Here is a 15,792-nt window from a genome sequence, read left to right on the forward strand (position 1 = left end):
TGGGGGAGGGCGCTTGTCTGGCACATAGCTGACCCAAGTTCAATCCTTCGCACACCACTGAGCATGCCAGAAGTGATCCCTGAGTACAGAACTAGGAGCGATCTCTGAACACAGCTGGCTGTGGCCCCAAAACTCCAACCAAAAAAATAAACCCTCAGGAAAAAAAACCCCAAAACCCCAAAGCAAAGGAAAAGTGGCTTTACATGCAGAACCTTGGATTCATTTGCTGTTGCTGTAAGGTCCCCAGGTGTATCATGGTGCTGCTTTTGAGCACTGCTAGGCACGATCCAAAAGCCAAAACAGAAACCGAAAGAAAAGAGGGGTTGGAGTCCTCCATATCTCTAGAGCAACAGCTGATGAATGAACAGAAGAGGTCAACGGTTCCCCTCTGGCTCTTTCCTGCAGACAAGGAGGTATTGGTCTGAGGGTAACGTGGCGGCAGTCTGCGGAGATTGTGGGGCGCACTCAATGATGTTCATTTATCTTGGAGGGAAACCCTGCCGTGTGTTCATACTCAGTTCAGGTCCAAACCTGGGCCTCCGGGCACACCAGGCGCTTGTGTTAGTTCTGAGGGCTGCCTCACGGGTCTGGCCCTGATTTTTCTTTTTTTTCTTCTTTTTGGGTCACACCCCGCGATGTTCGGGGGTTACTCCTGGCTCTGAACTCAGGAATCACTCCTGGCAGAGCTAGGGGGGCCATATGGGATGCTGGGAATCAAACCTGGGTCGGCCGTGTGCAAGGCAAACGCCCTCCCTGCTGTGGCCCCTGCCCCAGCACCCTGGTTTTAGGAACGGTCAGAGCAGCAGCACAGAGCTCTGCTCCCCAGTCGCCGGCCCCCAAGGGCTTACCCAGATCCAGGCTGTGCACCTCTGAGAAGCTCCTGAGCGGGTCTGCTCCCCCAACAATGAAGACCTTCCCTCTCTTGGCATCCCCAACTGCGGGTAAGTATGAGCAGCTGTGGCCAACCCGGGCAGAGGGGCTGTCTCCAGAGGGGCTCAAGGTGTACCTGCCAAAAGGAGGATGCGTTCAGGAGGCCTGAGCAGAGAGAAATCAGAGCGGCAGCATGTTTGTCTTAGTCCTTGTGAAATATTCACCCGGAGGCATGGACATTGAACCTGTAGTCAGCAAAGCAGCTTGAGTAATAATAGCCCCTAACCTTTGACTTTTCAAAGCTGTCACGATCGTAAACCAGTAGAGAGTCAGTCGCTGGGTGAGTAATTGATGCCGTTCTGTAGATGGGGAAGCTGACATCCACATCCAGATACATTCATGGGTGGGGTTTAGCACAGAAGGCAGCCATGGATTGGGGCTGGAGAGACAATACGATGGGCAGGGCACTCGCCTTGCAGACAGGTGACCTGGGTTTGAAAACAGCAATCCATATGGTCCCCTGAGCACTGTCAAGAGTAATTCCTGAATGTGCCTCCCATAGAGGGAGGCTGGGGGTGGGGGTGGGGGTTGTTGGGGGATGGTGGTAGGAAAACAGGGGACATTGGTGGTGGGAAATGTACACTGGTAGAGGGATGAATGCTGGATCACTGTATGACTGAAACCCAATTATGAACAGCTTTGTAATGGTCTATTTCACAGATATTCAATTAAAAAATATTTTTTAAAAATTAAAAAGTAATGTGGAGTTCATGCCCAATTCAATCAGCTAACCAATGGCTGAATAAAAAGCAGTACTCCTACATTAAAAAATAAAAAAGAGTAACTCCTGAGTGCAAAGCCAGGAATAACCCCTGAGCATCGCCTGTATGGCCCCCAAACAAAAACAAAAGGTAGCTTTGGGAAAGGTTTGTGGGTTCAGAAGACTTCATTCAGTCCCAGACTTTACATATGAAAGTCAGTAACCCTTTCAGAACCTTAGTTTTCTATTTGTTAAGTGAAAATAGCAACAGTATTATCTGAAAAGATGAAGTCTTGTGACAATGCAGGGAAGAATTTCATAAATGGTGCCTATAGCTTTATGGGCAGCGAATTGAAACCTGCAGCCAGGAATCCTTCCTTCTCCAGTGCTATTTCTCAGAATTTATTGATCTCTCTCTCTCTCTCCTCTCTTTGGGGATTGAACCCAGAGCCTCACACATGCAAGGCAGCACTCTGCCATTCACACGAGCCCTGGCTCAAATGTATTGATCTTAAGAGCTTTCCCAGGTCAAAGAGATAGTACAGTGGATAGGGTGTTTATACTGCATGTGGCTAACCCAGGTTTGATCCTCGGCAGCATATATGGTTCCCTGAGCCCCACCAGGAGTGATCCTAAAGTATAGAGCCACGAGTAAACCCTGAGCATAATGGTATAAAACCCAAACCCAACAAAGGGAAAAAATAAGGGGTGGACTGGAGAGTAAGATAGCTCAAAGAACTGGAGTGCATGATCTGCATGCAGGAGGCCTGACACACCATTGTCTCTCTCCCACCCCAGTGCCACCAAGAATCAGCCTGGAGTAAAGAGCTGAGCGTATCCCCCGAGCACTGCTGGATGAGGTCCAAACCCCCTCCCCACCCATTTGAAAAAGATGAAGAGGCTGGGGGTGTAACTCAGCAGTAGTGTGTGTCTTGCATGCCTGAGACCTATTTTGATGCTCAAACATAAAAAAAAAAAGATGGAGGGGAAAGTGGTCCAGGAGGAGGGCCCAGAGAGTTCCTGAGAGGAAATGTAGGTTAAAGGAGGAAGAAGAGAGGCTAGAGAGATGGGACTTCAGGTAAGGTACTTGCCTTGCATGTGGCTGCCATTGAGGTTTAAAAAAAGTCAAGAAGGAATAAGGGGATATGTGTTATTGTTTGTGTGGGGGCCACGACACTGCTACTCTCAACTCTGTGCCGGGGGCGGGTGTGTTTGGGAAGTGGGGGAGTTATTTTTAGCAATGTTCAGGGGACCATCCACTGTTGGGAATTAAGGAACACTGGGCCTTCTGCATTTGAACTATATTTCCCACTTCAGGCTTATACTTTGTGTATTTGTTTCATTTAGAGATTTTTTTTGGGGAGGGCAGTGTGGAGATTACTTCTGACTCTCTTTGAGGGTCACAAAAGGCAGCAGTGCTGGGGATAGAACCTGGACTTCTGGCATGCAAAGCCTGTGACTGGTCCACTGGGCACTATCTCTAGCCCTAGGGCAGTGATTCTATTTATTTTTTGGCTTGGGGGACCATACTAGGCAGTGTTCAGGCTTACTCCTGGCTCAGTGATGGATCACTCCTGGCAGAGCCTGGTGGTCCATATTGGATGCTCAGGATTGAGGCCGGGTGAGCTAGAAGCACTTTACTGCTGTGCTCTCTTTAGTCTAGGACTATTAGTTTTAACCCTAAAATTAAAAGCAAGACACAAATTAGAAACAGGGAATGCCATGGTCAGACCCCTAGTTGATAGAGAAAAAGAGTAGAGGAGGGTGACTGCCTTGCACGTGGCTGACTGGGTTCAATCCCTGGCATCCCACTTTGTCTTCCGAGCACTAATCAGAAGTGATTCCCAAGTGCAGAGCCATGGGTAACCCCCGAGCATTGTCAGGCCCCAAAACAAACAAAAAAGAGTAGAGAAGGAGGGTGTCGGATGAGACGTCTGCTGGAAGCTCATGCCTGGCCTCCTTCAAGGCTCTTACACCGGTGATGCCGCACCATCACCAGCATGGGCTTCACCAGCAGTTCCCGCTATACCGTGGCTATTCACCTCGGAGCCTGCAGCACCGACACAGCAGCTCCCCCTTAGGCCAGCAGCCGCTGCCCAATGAAGCTGAGCAAGCAGCCAAGAAAACAGAAAGGTTTAATTCAAAGCCAATTCCCTGACAAATCTTAAAAACGAATCACAGTGTGGGGGAAGACAGATGGCCAATGCCTTCCTCTTCTCGAAAAATGGATTTTAATAAAACCAGCATCTGCTCTGTGATAATTACTGCCCCCCCCCCACCATCTTTTCTCTGAAGACCTTTTCAGAGAGTTGGAGTCTAATGACCACAACCACATACGGTCTCAGCGCTACCCTTCCTCATCATTGATCAAACATGTTAGTCAACTCCTTAGAACTGAAATGCAAACTCCTGTTTTCCTGCATCTGAATCCTTCCTTACTAACCATGTTGCTTTCTGGGGCTTGTCTCCAGGCTCCAAGACTGGCAGCTGCTTCATGGTGTCCTATGCATAAGAAAGAGAGGCAAGTCTTTAATCTTTAGGGTTATTTTCAACCTAAAAGAGAACAAATTAGATCACCTACTGTAAACCTTTCTTGTTGAATACTATAAATACTACTTTCCTGTTGGAAACTATTCTAGGAAATGATTAATTTGATTAAGTATTGCCAATCTTTTTTGGAATTGTGTATTTGGGGAGGTAAAGACAATATAATTTTCTGGGTATTTTTGGGGTGAGGGGGTTTCCAGCAGTACTCAGATTACCAGGGAGTATTAAAGACAGAAACCAGATCAGTTACATGCAAGGCAAGTACCTTGACCACTGGACTATCTAGGCTCTAACACAATTTTCTTAGTATTCAATTGCATAAGTATTTTTACCTAAAGTTTTCTGTCTGTGATTTTCTTCTTTTGTTTGTTTTGGGGGCTTGCACACAGCTGACCCAGATGCTCCTGGCTCTGCACACAGGAATTATTTCTTTTTTTTTTCTTTTTTTTTGCTTTTTGGGTCACACCTGGTGGTGCACAGGGGTTACTCCTGGCTCTGCACTCAGGAGTTACTCCTGGCGGTGCTCAGGGGACCATATGGGATGCTGGGAATCGAACCGGGTCAGCCGCGTGCAAGGCAAACACCCTACCCGCTGTGCTACCTCTCCAGCCCCTCAGGAATTATTTCTGGTCCTGCACTTAGGAATTAGTTTTGGCAATGCTTTGGGGACCATATGGAATATTGGGAATTGAACCAGGGTTGGTCTCGTCCAAGACAAGTGCCCTCTCCATTGTATTTTCTCTCGAATCCCACTGTCTATGATTTTCATGGAGAGGGGGCAGCTATAAAAATTTATTTTCAAGTGTTATACGATGATTATATTTATCAAAGGGTAACACAATCTGTTTTGGCATGTGAAGTGAAGTAGTTTTATTTAGGAAACATGAGAGAAGAGAGAGAGAATCCCATAAAGAACAGAAATTACACAGCCAAGCTGGGACACAGACAACTCCGGAATGGAACTGAAAAATAACACATTTTCAGGGCTGAGAAAATACTGAACTCGAAGATAAACCCTGGGCACTGAGCCAGCTCAAAGGCTGCATAGCCACAGGTTCTGGGAGCCACAACACTGGGTGTGACCATGGTGGCCCCCAGTACAGCCCTGCTCCCAAACCAACCACCACCACGAACCCTGGCCTCCACGTGGTTTTCAAAGCTTCCGGACACAACTTTCTTAGAATCTCCTGTCCACAAATTCTAGCTATTTGGGGGCATTCTTGCTGTACTATTTGTTGTTTCTCTGATAAGGCAAGTATTTACTAGTTTTAGCAGAAAACTCCTAGTCAACCTCCAAAGCCCAGTTCAAATATCCCCTCCTCAATAAAATCTTCTCAAATTATTTCCTATTTCCCTCTGACTTTCAGAGAGATTTATTAGGCCACCAACATTTCGGTGATCACCCTGAATGTAACAATCTATTAAAAAAAAACAAACTCTCAATTCCAAGAGATCTGGGCCTCTTTGTGAGAATTTACCAAAAGAGCAACTTTACAGAGAAGTAAATATAGACGATAGAATAATAAGAGATGAATGACTAGATCCGATGTTCAGTCTAAGTCACTTAGACTTAGTCACCCTGTTCCTACGTGCAAAGCTCATTCAGCCAGGTGACCTTCACCTGGAGGGGGGCTTCCACCCTGGCCAGTCCTATACTCCAACCCTCTGCAGCGTGGCTGCTACTGGGGGTCAGGAGACAAGGTCGGGCGAACACGGCTGTTTCCCTTCGATCAAAAGGCCGGCTCGGCGCTCTCCATCCAGCCGGGGCCCACTCCCCTGATGGATGCGGCCACCCCCGCCCGGGATGGCGCCAGACCCCGGGCCCAGGGCCGAGACCCCAGACCGCGCTGCATTACCTGCGGAGTCCCGGGCCGTGGCTCCGCCCAGCGGGGGCGGGGCCTGCACCTGCGCCTCCCGCAGACCCCGGAAGCGCGCAGCCAACCGCTCACCTCCAGGCTCCCGGGGCGGGGCTTGGCTAACGGGCTGGGCTGGGGGTTCCCCCGGCCCGTTTGGGGCCGGGGAGAGGGTCATTGGCTGAAGCATTTCTCGGGACCCAAACAAGCTCTGCCTCCCCAGAGACCACTTATCCCCCGGGAAGAGGGTGGGTAAACAAATCCGAGCGACTTCCTAAGGAAAGGTCGGCGGTGGGGGTGGGGGATGGATCATATTGTTGACCCGGTTCCTCCAGCAGCTGGGCTACCCTCAAGGGACAAGCTATTTTCAGTACAGAACTGGTTTCTGACAGTGACATCTCTCCCGCAGACTATAGGCCAGGTCAAGTCAAGTTTAAACAGCTGACTCATTCCATAGTTAGCACTGGTGCTATATTCAGCAGTCTCCTCGGCCAGAGCCCTGGACTTCTGGATTTTCCACTCTAACCAGAGAAAGATCCAGCAGAAAACAATAATAATAAAATGATCTTGAACTGAAAATTAAAAGAGTTACTGAACTACAACTAACTAGCAACAATTGTAGAAAGTGCCAGGAATAGGGGCCGGAAAGATAGTATAGGAGAGAAGGTTCCTGCGACTGCCACATGACTCTGGCTGAACTCCTGGGAACCACATCCGGTCCCCCTGAGCACCGCCAAGGGTCACGCCTGAGCACCTCCAGGTATAGCCCATACCAAGCCCCCCTGCCCCCTAAAAGTGCAAGAAGTAGAGCAAGAAGGGAGATAGCTTAAGGGGCTGGTGCCATGACTTGCATGCAGGAGGCCTAGGTTTGATCACGGCCACTACCCCCAGCATCACCCAGCATGGCCCCCACAGCAAAAAGAAAAAAGCGCAAACAATAAAATAATCACCCATTGAGGGATTGCTTTTCTCTGGGCCTTAGAGTCCTCTGGACTAAACTGGAGCTAATAAGCTTTCTGAGCATCAATGTTGGGGCAGGGGGAAGGATATAACAATTTACTTTTATTGTTTTGGGATCACACCTGGGAGTTCTCAGAGCTTAATCCTGGGATCTCCACTCAGGGATCACTCTGGTGGTACCAGAGAGAGAACTCAGGTTGGGCACAAGCAAGGCAAGCATCTATTCTGCTGGACGATCTCCCTGGCCCTAATACAATGAATTTAAAGTGGTGCGGAGTTCCAAGGCAGAGCAAGTTCTCAGCATCCTGCTATTCCTAGATTCCGTGAACTCTGGACACCAGTTCTGAACTGGGCATTATCTCTGGTTGTGGCCAGCTTCCTCCCTAATGATAGATCCCTATGGCTTGCCTTGAAAATGGAAGTGAGGAAGAGGATGGGGAGGAGAGAGAAAAGTGAGAAAAAGGGAGAGAGAGAGAGAGAGAGAGAGAGAGAGAGAGAGAGAAAGTTCAATGGGCAATGGGCTGAAGGAGGACATGTTTTGCATGCAGGAGGCCTGGGTTCAATCCCTGGCACTGTCCGGTCACCTAAGCACTGCAGGAGTGACTCCCAGCTTGAGCACCTGAGCACTGCTAAGTGTTCCAGATATCAAAAGGAAAAGGTGGGGTGGAAGAAAAGCAAAGGGAAGAAAAAGAAAGGAAAAAAGAAAACAGAGAGGCCACTCAACTGGATGGTTCAGAGAATACCACACTTAGGAGTGCCAGAGCAATCTTGTGTCCTGGGAAAGAGAAAACTGCTTAGGAAGGAAGCCATAGGAATACCTTGAGGACAGAGCTATGCTTGCAAAGCAGAAGCACTCAAATGTACAAACATACTCTGGTTCATGAGGCTGAAGAGACGGTACAGGGGTTAAGGCATTTTGCTGTGCATGCAGCTAAACCCCAGTTTGATCCCTTGGTGCTCAGGGGTTGCTCCTTGAGATACCAAGAGGACCACGAGGTGCTGGGGATCAAAACAGGCCCAAGCATGCAAAGAATTTTTTTTTTTTTTTTGCTACACCCAATTGGTGCTCCAGGGCTACTCATGGCAGTGCCCAGGGGGACCATCAGCATTCCAGCACTGAACTGAGATCTGCCACGTGCAAGACAAATGCCTTGATCTCTCCACCCTCTCTCCACTCTCAGTCTTCTGAGCTCTCTCGCTGATTCTCATACACGGCATTAAAAAAATTCCTTTCCATGTACTAGTTATATTAAGCTTCAGTCCAAGGCGATGAGGTAATTATTACTTTTTTTCATTTCCATTCAAGGTAGGCACTATTATAATCTCCATATGGGAGCAGAAAAAAAGTAGAGCTCAGAGAGGATAGATAATTTTGTCACTGAGATGGGAAGTAAGGGTGTGTCATTATTATTATTTTGTTTTAGGGGCCATATGTGGCTGTTCTCAGGGCTGACTCCTGCCTCTGTGCTCAGAGATCATTCTTGGGCAGTGCTCAGGGAAACATATGTAGTGCTGGAGATCGAACCCAGGCAAGGGAAGTTCCCTACCCTCTGCACTATCTCCCAGCCTACATGGAAAAGTCTGAACTTGAGCTTTATCCATGTGGTGCTGGAATCTATACACTCTACCTTCACTCTGCTATCATCCAAAAGTAGGTCTATTGTCCATTTTTCTTACTCAGAGTACCCCCTCTTTTCCTTTTCAGCACAGATTACTTTGTAATTAACCATTTGTTCATAAGCGTCAGGAGGACCAGAGCCATAGTTAACCCTATCATATGTACTATATAACTATTCATTAAATAAATGAAAAAACATATACTTGTGAGCATCATTCATTCAACAACCTTTCCCCTCCTTTGATTTTTGGGCCAGACCCAGAGATGCTCAGGGCTTCCTCCTGGTTCTCCACTCCTGGTGGAGCTCAGGATATCTTATGTGGTCTGTCCAGCCCAATACACATATTAACAAAATTTTGTTTGGGGGTGGGGAACCTCCTCAGTGGGCTTGGCAAAGGTCTCACAATGTTGGAGGTCAAACTCTCGCCCTGGGCATGCCAGGCATGTACTCCAGCCTCTTGAGCCATCTCTCCAGCCTCTGAATATACGAATGTTGAAGGTATAATATGCGCCAAGTGCTGTTCTTGGCGTTAGGGATAATAAACAAACAAACAAAAAAACCCCCTACTGCCTGCAGGACTCACCTGTATATGACACCAGTGCAGCTTGCCCGCTATTCCCTGTGAGATTTGGGAGTAAGTGACTCATGAGGATCAAACGGAAAAACAGCACTTGCATAGCAGTCTGCATAAGAGATGCTTTAATAAGTTTCCCTTTCTCTTAGGCCGGATCGGTGGCCGGGTCTCTCTGTCCTAGATAGAGGTAAGGTTTTCACGAAGGTCTAGCAAAGCTGCCGAGAAACACATTACTAGAGCCGGGTTTACTCCAATCTTTAACTGATCTGCTTAGAAAATGCTTAAGAGGGACCAACTGTGGCCCGGGGAGACGGCTCAAAGGGCTGCTGGAGCACCTGCTTTGCTCGCAGGAGCCCCCATTTCGATCCACCCCAGGAGGGAGCCCCTCTGAACCCGGAAAAGGGGGAGCGAGCTCCCTCGATTCCTCAAAAACCCGAGTAGCCCGGGGGCACCACGGGGTGTGTTGCACCCCCCGCTTCTTCGCTACTGCCGAGAGAGAGAGAGAGAGAGAGAGAGAGAGAGAGAGAGAGAGAGAGAAACCCGAGAAAACAGAGTGGCTAGAACGCTTTACCTCGGGAAAGCCTGGCTGGGTCCCCAGAGGCGAAAGTCAGGAGCCAAGGATGCGGCGGGAAAGAGGAGTCGCGAGGGACGCGCAGCCAAGACTACAAGTCCCAGTGTGCCCCGCGGCGGGCGCGTACGGGTCCCCGCAGGCGCCGGTGCCTGGGCCGAGGAAGCCCCAGGGACCGGCAGCTCGGGTTCAGCGGGCGCGGGCGCGGGCGCGGGCGCGCCGCGGGAGCGGGGAGAATCGGGTCAAGCTTCACGCCGCTGCGCAGACGCCTCTCCCGGGCCGGACGTGACGTCTCCGGAGTTCCGGCCTCGGCCTCCGCCGCCGCCGCCGCCGCCGCCGCTACTCCAGCCACCGCCGCCGCCGCCGCCGTCGGGGCTTGTTATTTCTAAAATGGCGCCCCTGGACTTGGACAAGTATGTGGAGATAGCGCGGCTGTGCAAGTACCTGCCAGAAAACGACCTGAAGGTGAGCCCCGCCGGGGTGGGGGCCCCGGCCCGCGGGCTCGCCCCTTCCGGCTGCGGGGCGCCCGCCGGTCCGCCCTTCCTCTCCCCGCGGGACCCCCGCCGGGGCATCCCGTCCCGTCGCGGGGACGGGCCTAGTAGCTCGGCGCCGGGCGACCGGCCCCGACTGGCCGTCCCGCGGGCGGCGGGGCGCGAGGAGCCCGCGGCCCCCGAGTGCCGTCCCGCGGCGCGGCGCGGGGATCTGGAGGCGGGTCGCGGCCTCTGCCCCCGGGGGGCCTCGCGGGGGCTCGGGCGCTGCCCCCGGCGTCGCGGAGGAGACGCGGGTGTCCGGCCCGAGCCCCGGCGGGCAGTGCCCCCGGCTGGTGACAGGCGCGCGGGGCGGCGGCCGGCCGCGTTGACAGGCGCCGCCGCGGGCTCCGGGGTGGGGGTGGGCCCCCGCGGAACGCGCCGTCGGGACGCCCCCTTTCCCCGTGCCGCCCCCCGCGAGCCGGCGCTCTCCTGCGGGTCGGGACCGAGAGCCGGGGTTCGAGTGCGCGCTCGGGCTGGTGTCCGGAGTGGAGCGTGTCGCCCCCCTCGCCCCCCACGCCCTCTCTGGCTTGACGCTCGGCCTCCGTGCTCTCCCCCTTCCTCACTCCAGGTTTCGTCGTCTGGGTTTCCTCAGGTTGGTGGTGCTTCCCGCCGAGCCTGGACCGAGGGGGCGAACGCGCGGCCGTGCAGCGCAGCGCCGGACCGTGTCGTGTGTGTGTGTGTCTGTGTGTCTGTGTGTGTCTGTGTCTGTGTGTGTGAGGGGCTGGACCAAGCTGGACCAAGGGGGCGAACGCGCGACCGTGCAGCAACAGACTGTGCCGTGTGTGTGTGTGTGTGTGTGTGTGTGTGTTTCAGTATGTCAGGGGAGAGCCGTGTTGGGCCCGTTGTGTTTGCTCAGTGACTTCTGATTTGCTCTGGGCCAAGCGGGTCGGCTGTTGATCGGTCCGAGTGGCTTTTATCATTGTGGCTTTAAAGCAGGTTATCACTGTCCGCAAAGTTCCTAAGGACCAGTCTACTGTTTTTGTTTGGAGTGTGTGTGTGTGTGTGTGTGTGTGTGTGTGTGTGTGTTATCACTGTCCGCAAAGTTCCTAAGGACCAGTCTACTGTTTTTGTTTGGAGTGTGTGTGTGTGTGTGTGTGTGTGTGTGTGTGTGTTATCACTGTCCGCAAAGTTCCTAAGGACCAGTCTACTGTTTTTGTTTGGAGTGTGTGTGTGTGTGTGTGTGTGTGTGTGTGTGTGTTATCACTGTCCGCAAAGTTCCTAAGGACCAGTCTACTGTTTTTGTATGGAGTATGTGTGTGTGTGTGTGTGTGTGTGTGTGTGTGTGGCGGGTGAGGGGGGAGGCCCTTCCCGGCAACGGTGCTTGGGACTTAGTCCAGGCTCTGGGCTCACAGATTATTCCTGGTGGCATCGGGACCTTACGGGCTTCCAGGGATAGAACCCGACTGGGCTGCGCGCAGGGCAAGCGCCTTACCTGCTGCAATATCGTGTGTGTCTGTGTGTGTGTGTGGTAGTGGGGTGCGCTCTCCCCGCCTACCTCCCCCTACTCACTCTTTCGGTATGGAAGGTTGATATTTAGCATTAACAGTATGCAAAATGTATTAGGCTCACACATGTGAGACTTGTTTTTGCATGTTAATATATGTTGTAAGATAGGAAAGTCATTCTTGAACATTTGCCCCTGTTCAGTAGGGTAAGCTATTTTTTGGGGGAGTCTTGGCCCGCACCCAGTGGTGGTCAGGGCTTACTCCTAGCTCTGCCCTCAGGTTATCACTCCTGGTAGTGCTCAAGGGACTATCTGGGATCGAATCCTGGCCTGCCGAGTGCAAGGCCACTGTACTATCTCTCTTGTCTTCCTCAATAGGATTAGTTAAAAGCCAATAGTTGTAGAACTGGAGTATTCATGCTTATCTGGTTCTTGTCTGATTTGAGTTTTGGGGCTTTTCTCCCCACTGATTTTGGTGGGTGGAAGAGGGACCACACTCAGGGCTGTGTTTAGGGACTCACTCCTGGTGGGCCTTGGAGCCTTGCCTGTGCCTGAGATCAGGCTCCAGATTTCTTTGTGTAAGGTAAGAACCTTAACCCCTGTGCTGTCTCAACTGCTCTGCTTATCCTTTTAGAAAGGGAATGAGAATGTAACCAATATTAGTGTCCAATTTGCAGAAAATTAACCAGATCTCTTACTGTAGCGTTGTTAAAATATCTTGAAGTGAAATTTGTTTTTACATATCAGTGAATTGATGTGGACATTTTTGTCCCTTAACATCTGTAAAAGTGTTTTAAGCTTTGTGTTTATAATCAATAAAATAGTACTTATATTGGAAAAATAACATTAACTTGAAATTGGATGTTGAAATGATTTGGAAGTTAAGCAGTTGGATTGGCTCTCAGTTTAATAAACATCAGATTTCTTTTTCATCTTAACTATTTCATTTTCTTTTGATTATACTTGTGGATGATGCCTAGCTGTTTCTTAAACTTTTTTGTTTTGGGGCCACACCTGAAGGTACTCAGTGCTTACTCTTGACTCAGAGCTCAGGGGTCATTTCTGGTGGGGCATGGGGGACCGTATGCAGTGCTGGGAATCTGATCCAGGTTCGATGCATGCAAGACCTTATTGCTATACTGTATCTCTGATTCCCCAATTTTTTTTTAATCCTTTGGAGTACTGAGTGAAGTTCTGAATTAAAATTTAAAAATTTTTTAAAATTTTAGGCCTAGTGGTTCACAATACTACTAATGATAGGGTTTTATGCATAGCAATCTATCACCACACCCTCCCCTAGAGTGTTCACTTCCCTCTAGCATTGTCTCAGTGTCCTCTGCCCCAACCCCCATCCCAGTCTTAATCCCCCACTCAGGTCCCTTCCCTGTGGTAAACTTCCTACTAAAGACTAGTTCTCAGTTTCTGCTGCCTTGGAGCATTTGCTGTGCCTCTACTTTGTTTCTTTAGAGTCCACTCGAGAGATTATTCTTGTCCCTCTTCTTCTGGCTAATTTCGCTTAGCATGATATTTTCCAGATCCATCCATGTAGCAGCAGATTGCATGATTTCATCTTTCCTTATAGCTGAGTAGTTCAGTGTGTGTATGTACCATAGTTTCTTTATTCAGTCATCTGTTCTTGAACACTTGATTTGTTTCCAGATTTTGGCTATTGTGAGTAGTGCTTGGAATGAACATAGGAGAGCAAATGTCTTATCCAAATAGAGTTTCGGGAGTTGTTGGAATTGGAGTTAATAGCTTGATACCTAGTTTCTGGAGACGTGTCTGTGTTGTTTTCCAAAAAGACTGGACCAGTCAATATTCCCACCAGTAGAGAATGAAGGTTTCTTTTTGCCCCATACCCTCAATAAACACTGGTTGTTTTCATTCTTTGTGTGTGTGCCAGTCTCGCTGGTGTGAGATGATAGCTCATTTTGATTTGCATTTACCTGGTTAGTGAGTAGAGCATTTTTTTCATATACCTTTTGGCTATCTGTTTATCTTTTTTTTTTTTTTTTTTTTTTGGTTTTTGGGTCACACCCGGCGATGCTCAGGGGTTACTCCTGGCTCATGCACTCAGGAATCACTCCTGGCGGTGCTCGGGGGACCATATGGGATGCTGGGAATCGAACCTATATCGGCCATGTTGGCTGTGTGCAAGGCAAATGCCCTCCCCGCTGTGCTATCGCTCCAGCCCCATCTGTTTATCTTTTTTGAAGAAGTTTCTGCTCATTATCCCTTCCTCTCAGTTTTCTAATAAAGCTTTGTTGTTTTTCTTTCCTGTAATGTTCATTGATCTTTTTTGTTTCTTTGTGAAGCAAGATAATTGTCTTTTTTTTTTTCTTCTTGCTTTGGCAGTGTTCAGGGCTTACTCCTGGCTGTGTGCTCAGGGATCACTCCTGGATGGATTTGGGGGACCATTCAGGGTGCCAGGGATTGAACCAGGGTTGGTCCTTTGCAAGGTCCCGGCATCTTTGTTTACCTTGGCTTGGCTAATGGCATTAAATCATTAAAGATATCTCTAGCATCAGTGTCTGGAGTGTTACTTGTTTATTGTTATTTCTTTGTTTTTGGGCCATACCTGGCAGTGCTTAGGGATGACTCTTGGCAGGACTTAGGAAACCATATGGAGTGCTAGGGATGGAATTGAGGTTGACTGTGTGCAAAGCAAGTACCTTATCTCTCTGGCCAATCACGGAGTGTTCTACTTATGTTTTCCTCGTTATAATTTATGGTTTCAGGACTGTTATTGAGATCTTTATCCATTTTGATTTGAGTTTTCTGTGTGGTGTTAAATTGGGGGTGCTTTAATTCTTTTGCATGTGACTGGCCAATTATCCTAATACCATTTATTGAAGAGGATTTCCTTTTGCCACTTCACACTTTTTGCTCTTTTAGCAAAGGTTAATTGATTATATATCTGAGAATCTTTCTGTTCCTCATCCTCAGTTCTCTTCCATTGGCCTGAGAGAATGTCTTTATTCCAGTATCACAGTTTTGATTGCTACCACTTTAATGTACAGTTTGAAGTTGGAGAAAGAGAAAACTTCCATATTTTTGCAACTGGGGTTGCTCTAGCTATTAGGAGGGGGGTTTGTCTGAATTTATTAAGTATAGGCTTTTGTTTGTCTTGGTAATGTCTTTCCGATTAATCTGCTGGTGTTGCTCATCTATGGCTATTCTTGTGTTCTTTGAGTTTTCTGGGTCTTTCTCCCCCTTCTGTTTTTTAGGGCCACACCCGGCAGTTCTCAGAGACTTTTCCCAGCTCTATATTTGGGGCCAGAGATCCAATCTGGTCCTCCTACATGCAAAACTTGTGCTCAGTCTTTGGCTCCTCATCTCTGGCTATTTAAATAAATTTAATTTTGTTCTATTTCTTGGCATAAAGTGAAGATAATATTAGACAAACCAAGAAACTTCCTGGGTTTAGAGAGATTCCTGGGGCCTCCAGGGTTACCCCCGGAGATGATGGAGGCCAAGTGGTGCAGGGTCCAAATGGGTCTCCACATGCAAGACATGCACCTTATCCCTGTTACTCCTGCCCCTGCTATTGTCTCTTCCCACACCCCTTCCCTGTTATTTGTATTTTTGACAACATAACCACATTCTGTTATCTGAACATTTTCTGTAAAAGTTCTATTGAACAGAAACATTTGGGGGGCTGGAGCAATAGCACAGCGGGCAGGGCGTTTGCCTTGCACATGGCTGACCCGGGTTTGATTCCCAGCATCCCATTTGCACCTCTAGGAGTAATTTCTGAGCGCATGAACCAGGAATAATCACTGTGCATCACCAGGTGTGATCCAAAAAGAAAAAAAAATTCAGAAATATGAGCTTCAAATTTTTTTAGTAGCTGAATCAAAAAAAGTAAGAAGAAACAACTGGCAATGTGAAAATAACTGGCAATTTGTTTATAAATGGATGGACACGGAGAGTATCATGCTGAGTGAAACAAGAGGGACAGACAGAATGACTGCACTCGTTTATGGAATATAAAAAAAAAAACATAGTCTGAGACTAGTACTCAGGAACGGTAGAAATGAGGGCCAGGAAAATTGGTCCATGGTTAG

General features: G+C 49.0%; 2 protein-coding genes across 3 annotated transcripts in view; one reads left to right on the top strand and one right to left on the bottom strand.

Moving 5' to 3' along the window:
* The window catches only part of RABEPK (Rab9 effector protein with kelch motifs), a 29,726-nt gene extending 19,809 nt beyond the window's left edge, over nt 1–9,917 (bottom strand). Inside the window, exons 1-3 of the mRNA XM_056138688.1 lie at nt 9,755–9,917; nt 4,074–4,132; nt 849–1,006 (exon numbers count right to left, since the gene is read on the bottom strand). Of these exons, the coding sequence (XP_055994663.1) occupies nt 849–1,006; nt 4,074–4,126 (211 nt within the window). The 5' untranslated portion in view covers nt 4,127–4,132; nt 9,755–9,917. The remainder of the gene's footprint in view (nt 1–848; nt 1,007–4,073; nt 4,133–9,754) is intronic.
* Nucleotides 1–15,792, top strand: part of PPP6C (protein phosphatase 6 catalytic subunit) — a 95,650-nt gene that overhangs the window by 50,018 nt on the left and 29,840 nt on the right. Inside the window, exon 2 of one of the 2 annotated variants that reach the window (XM_056138690.1) lies at nt 10,103–10,216. In XM_056138690.1, the coding sequence (XP_055994665.1) occupies nt 10,142–10,216 (75 nt within the window). In that variant the 5' untranslated portion in view covers nt 10,103–10,141. Of the gene's footprint in view, nt 1–9,941; nt 10,217–15,792 lie in introns of those variants that run through there. The other variant, XM_056138689.1, reaches the window with a different exon arrangement.

Source organism: Sorex fumeus, unplaced genomic scaffold (genome assembly GCF_029834395.1).
Source record: "Sorex fumeus unplaced genomic scaffold, SorFum_2.1 ptg000129l, whole genome shotgun sequence".
Classification (NCBI taxonomy): Eukaryota; Metazoa; Chordata; class Mammalia; order Eulipotyphla; family Soricidae; genus Sorex; species Sorex fumeus.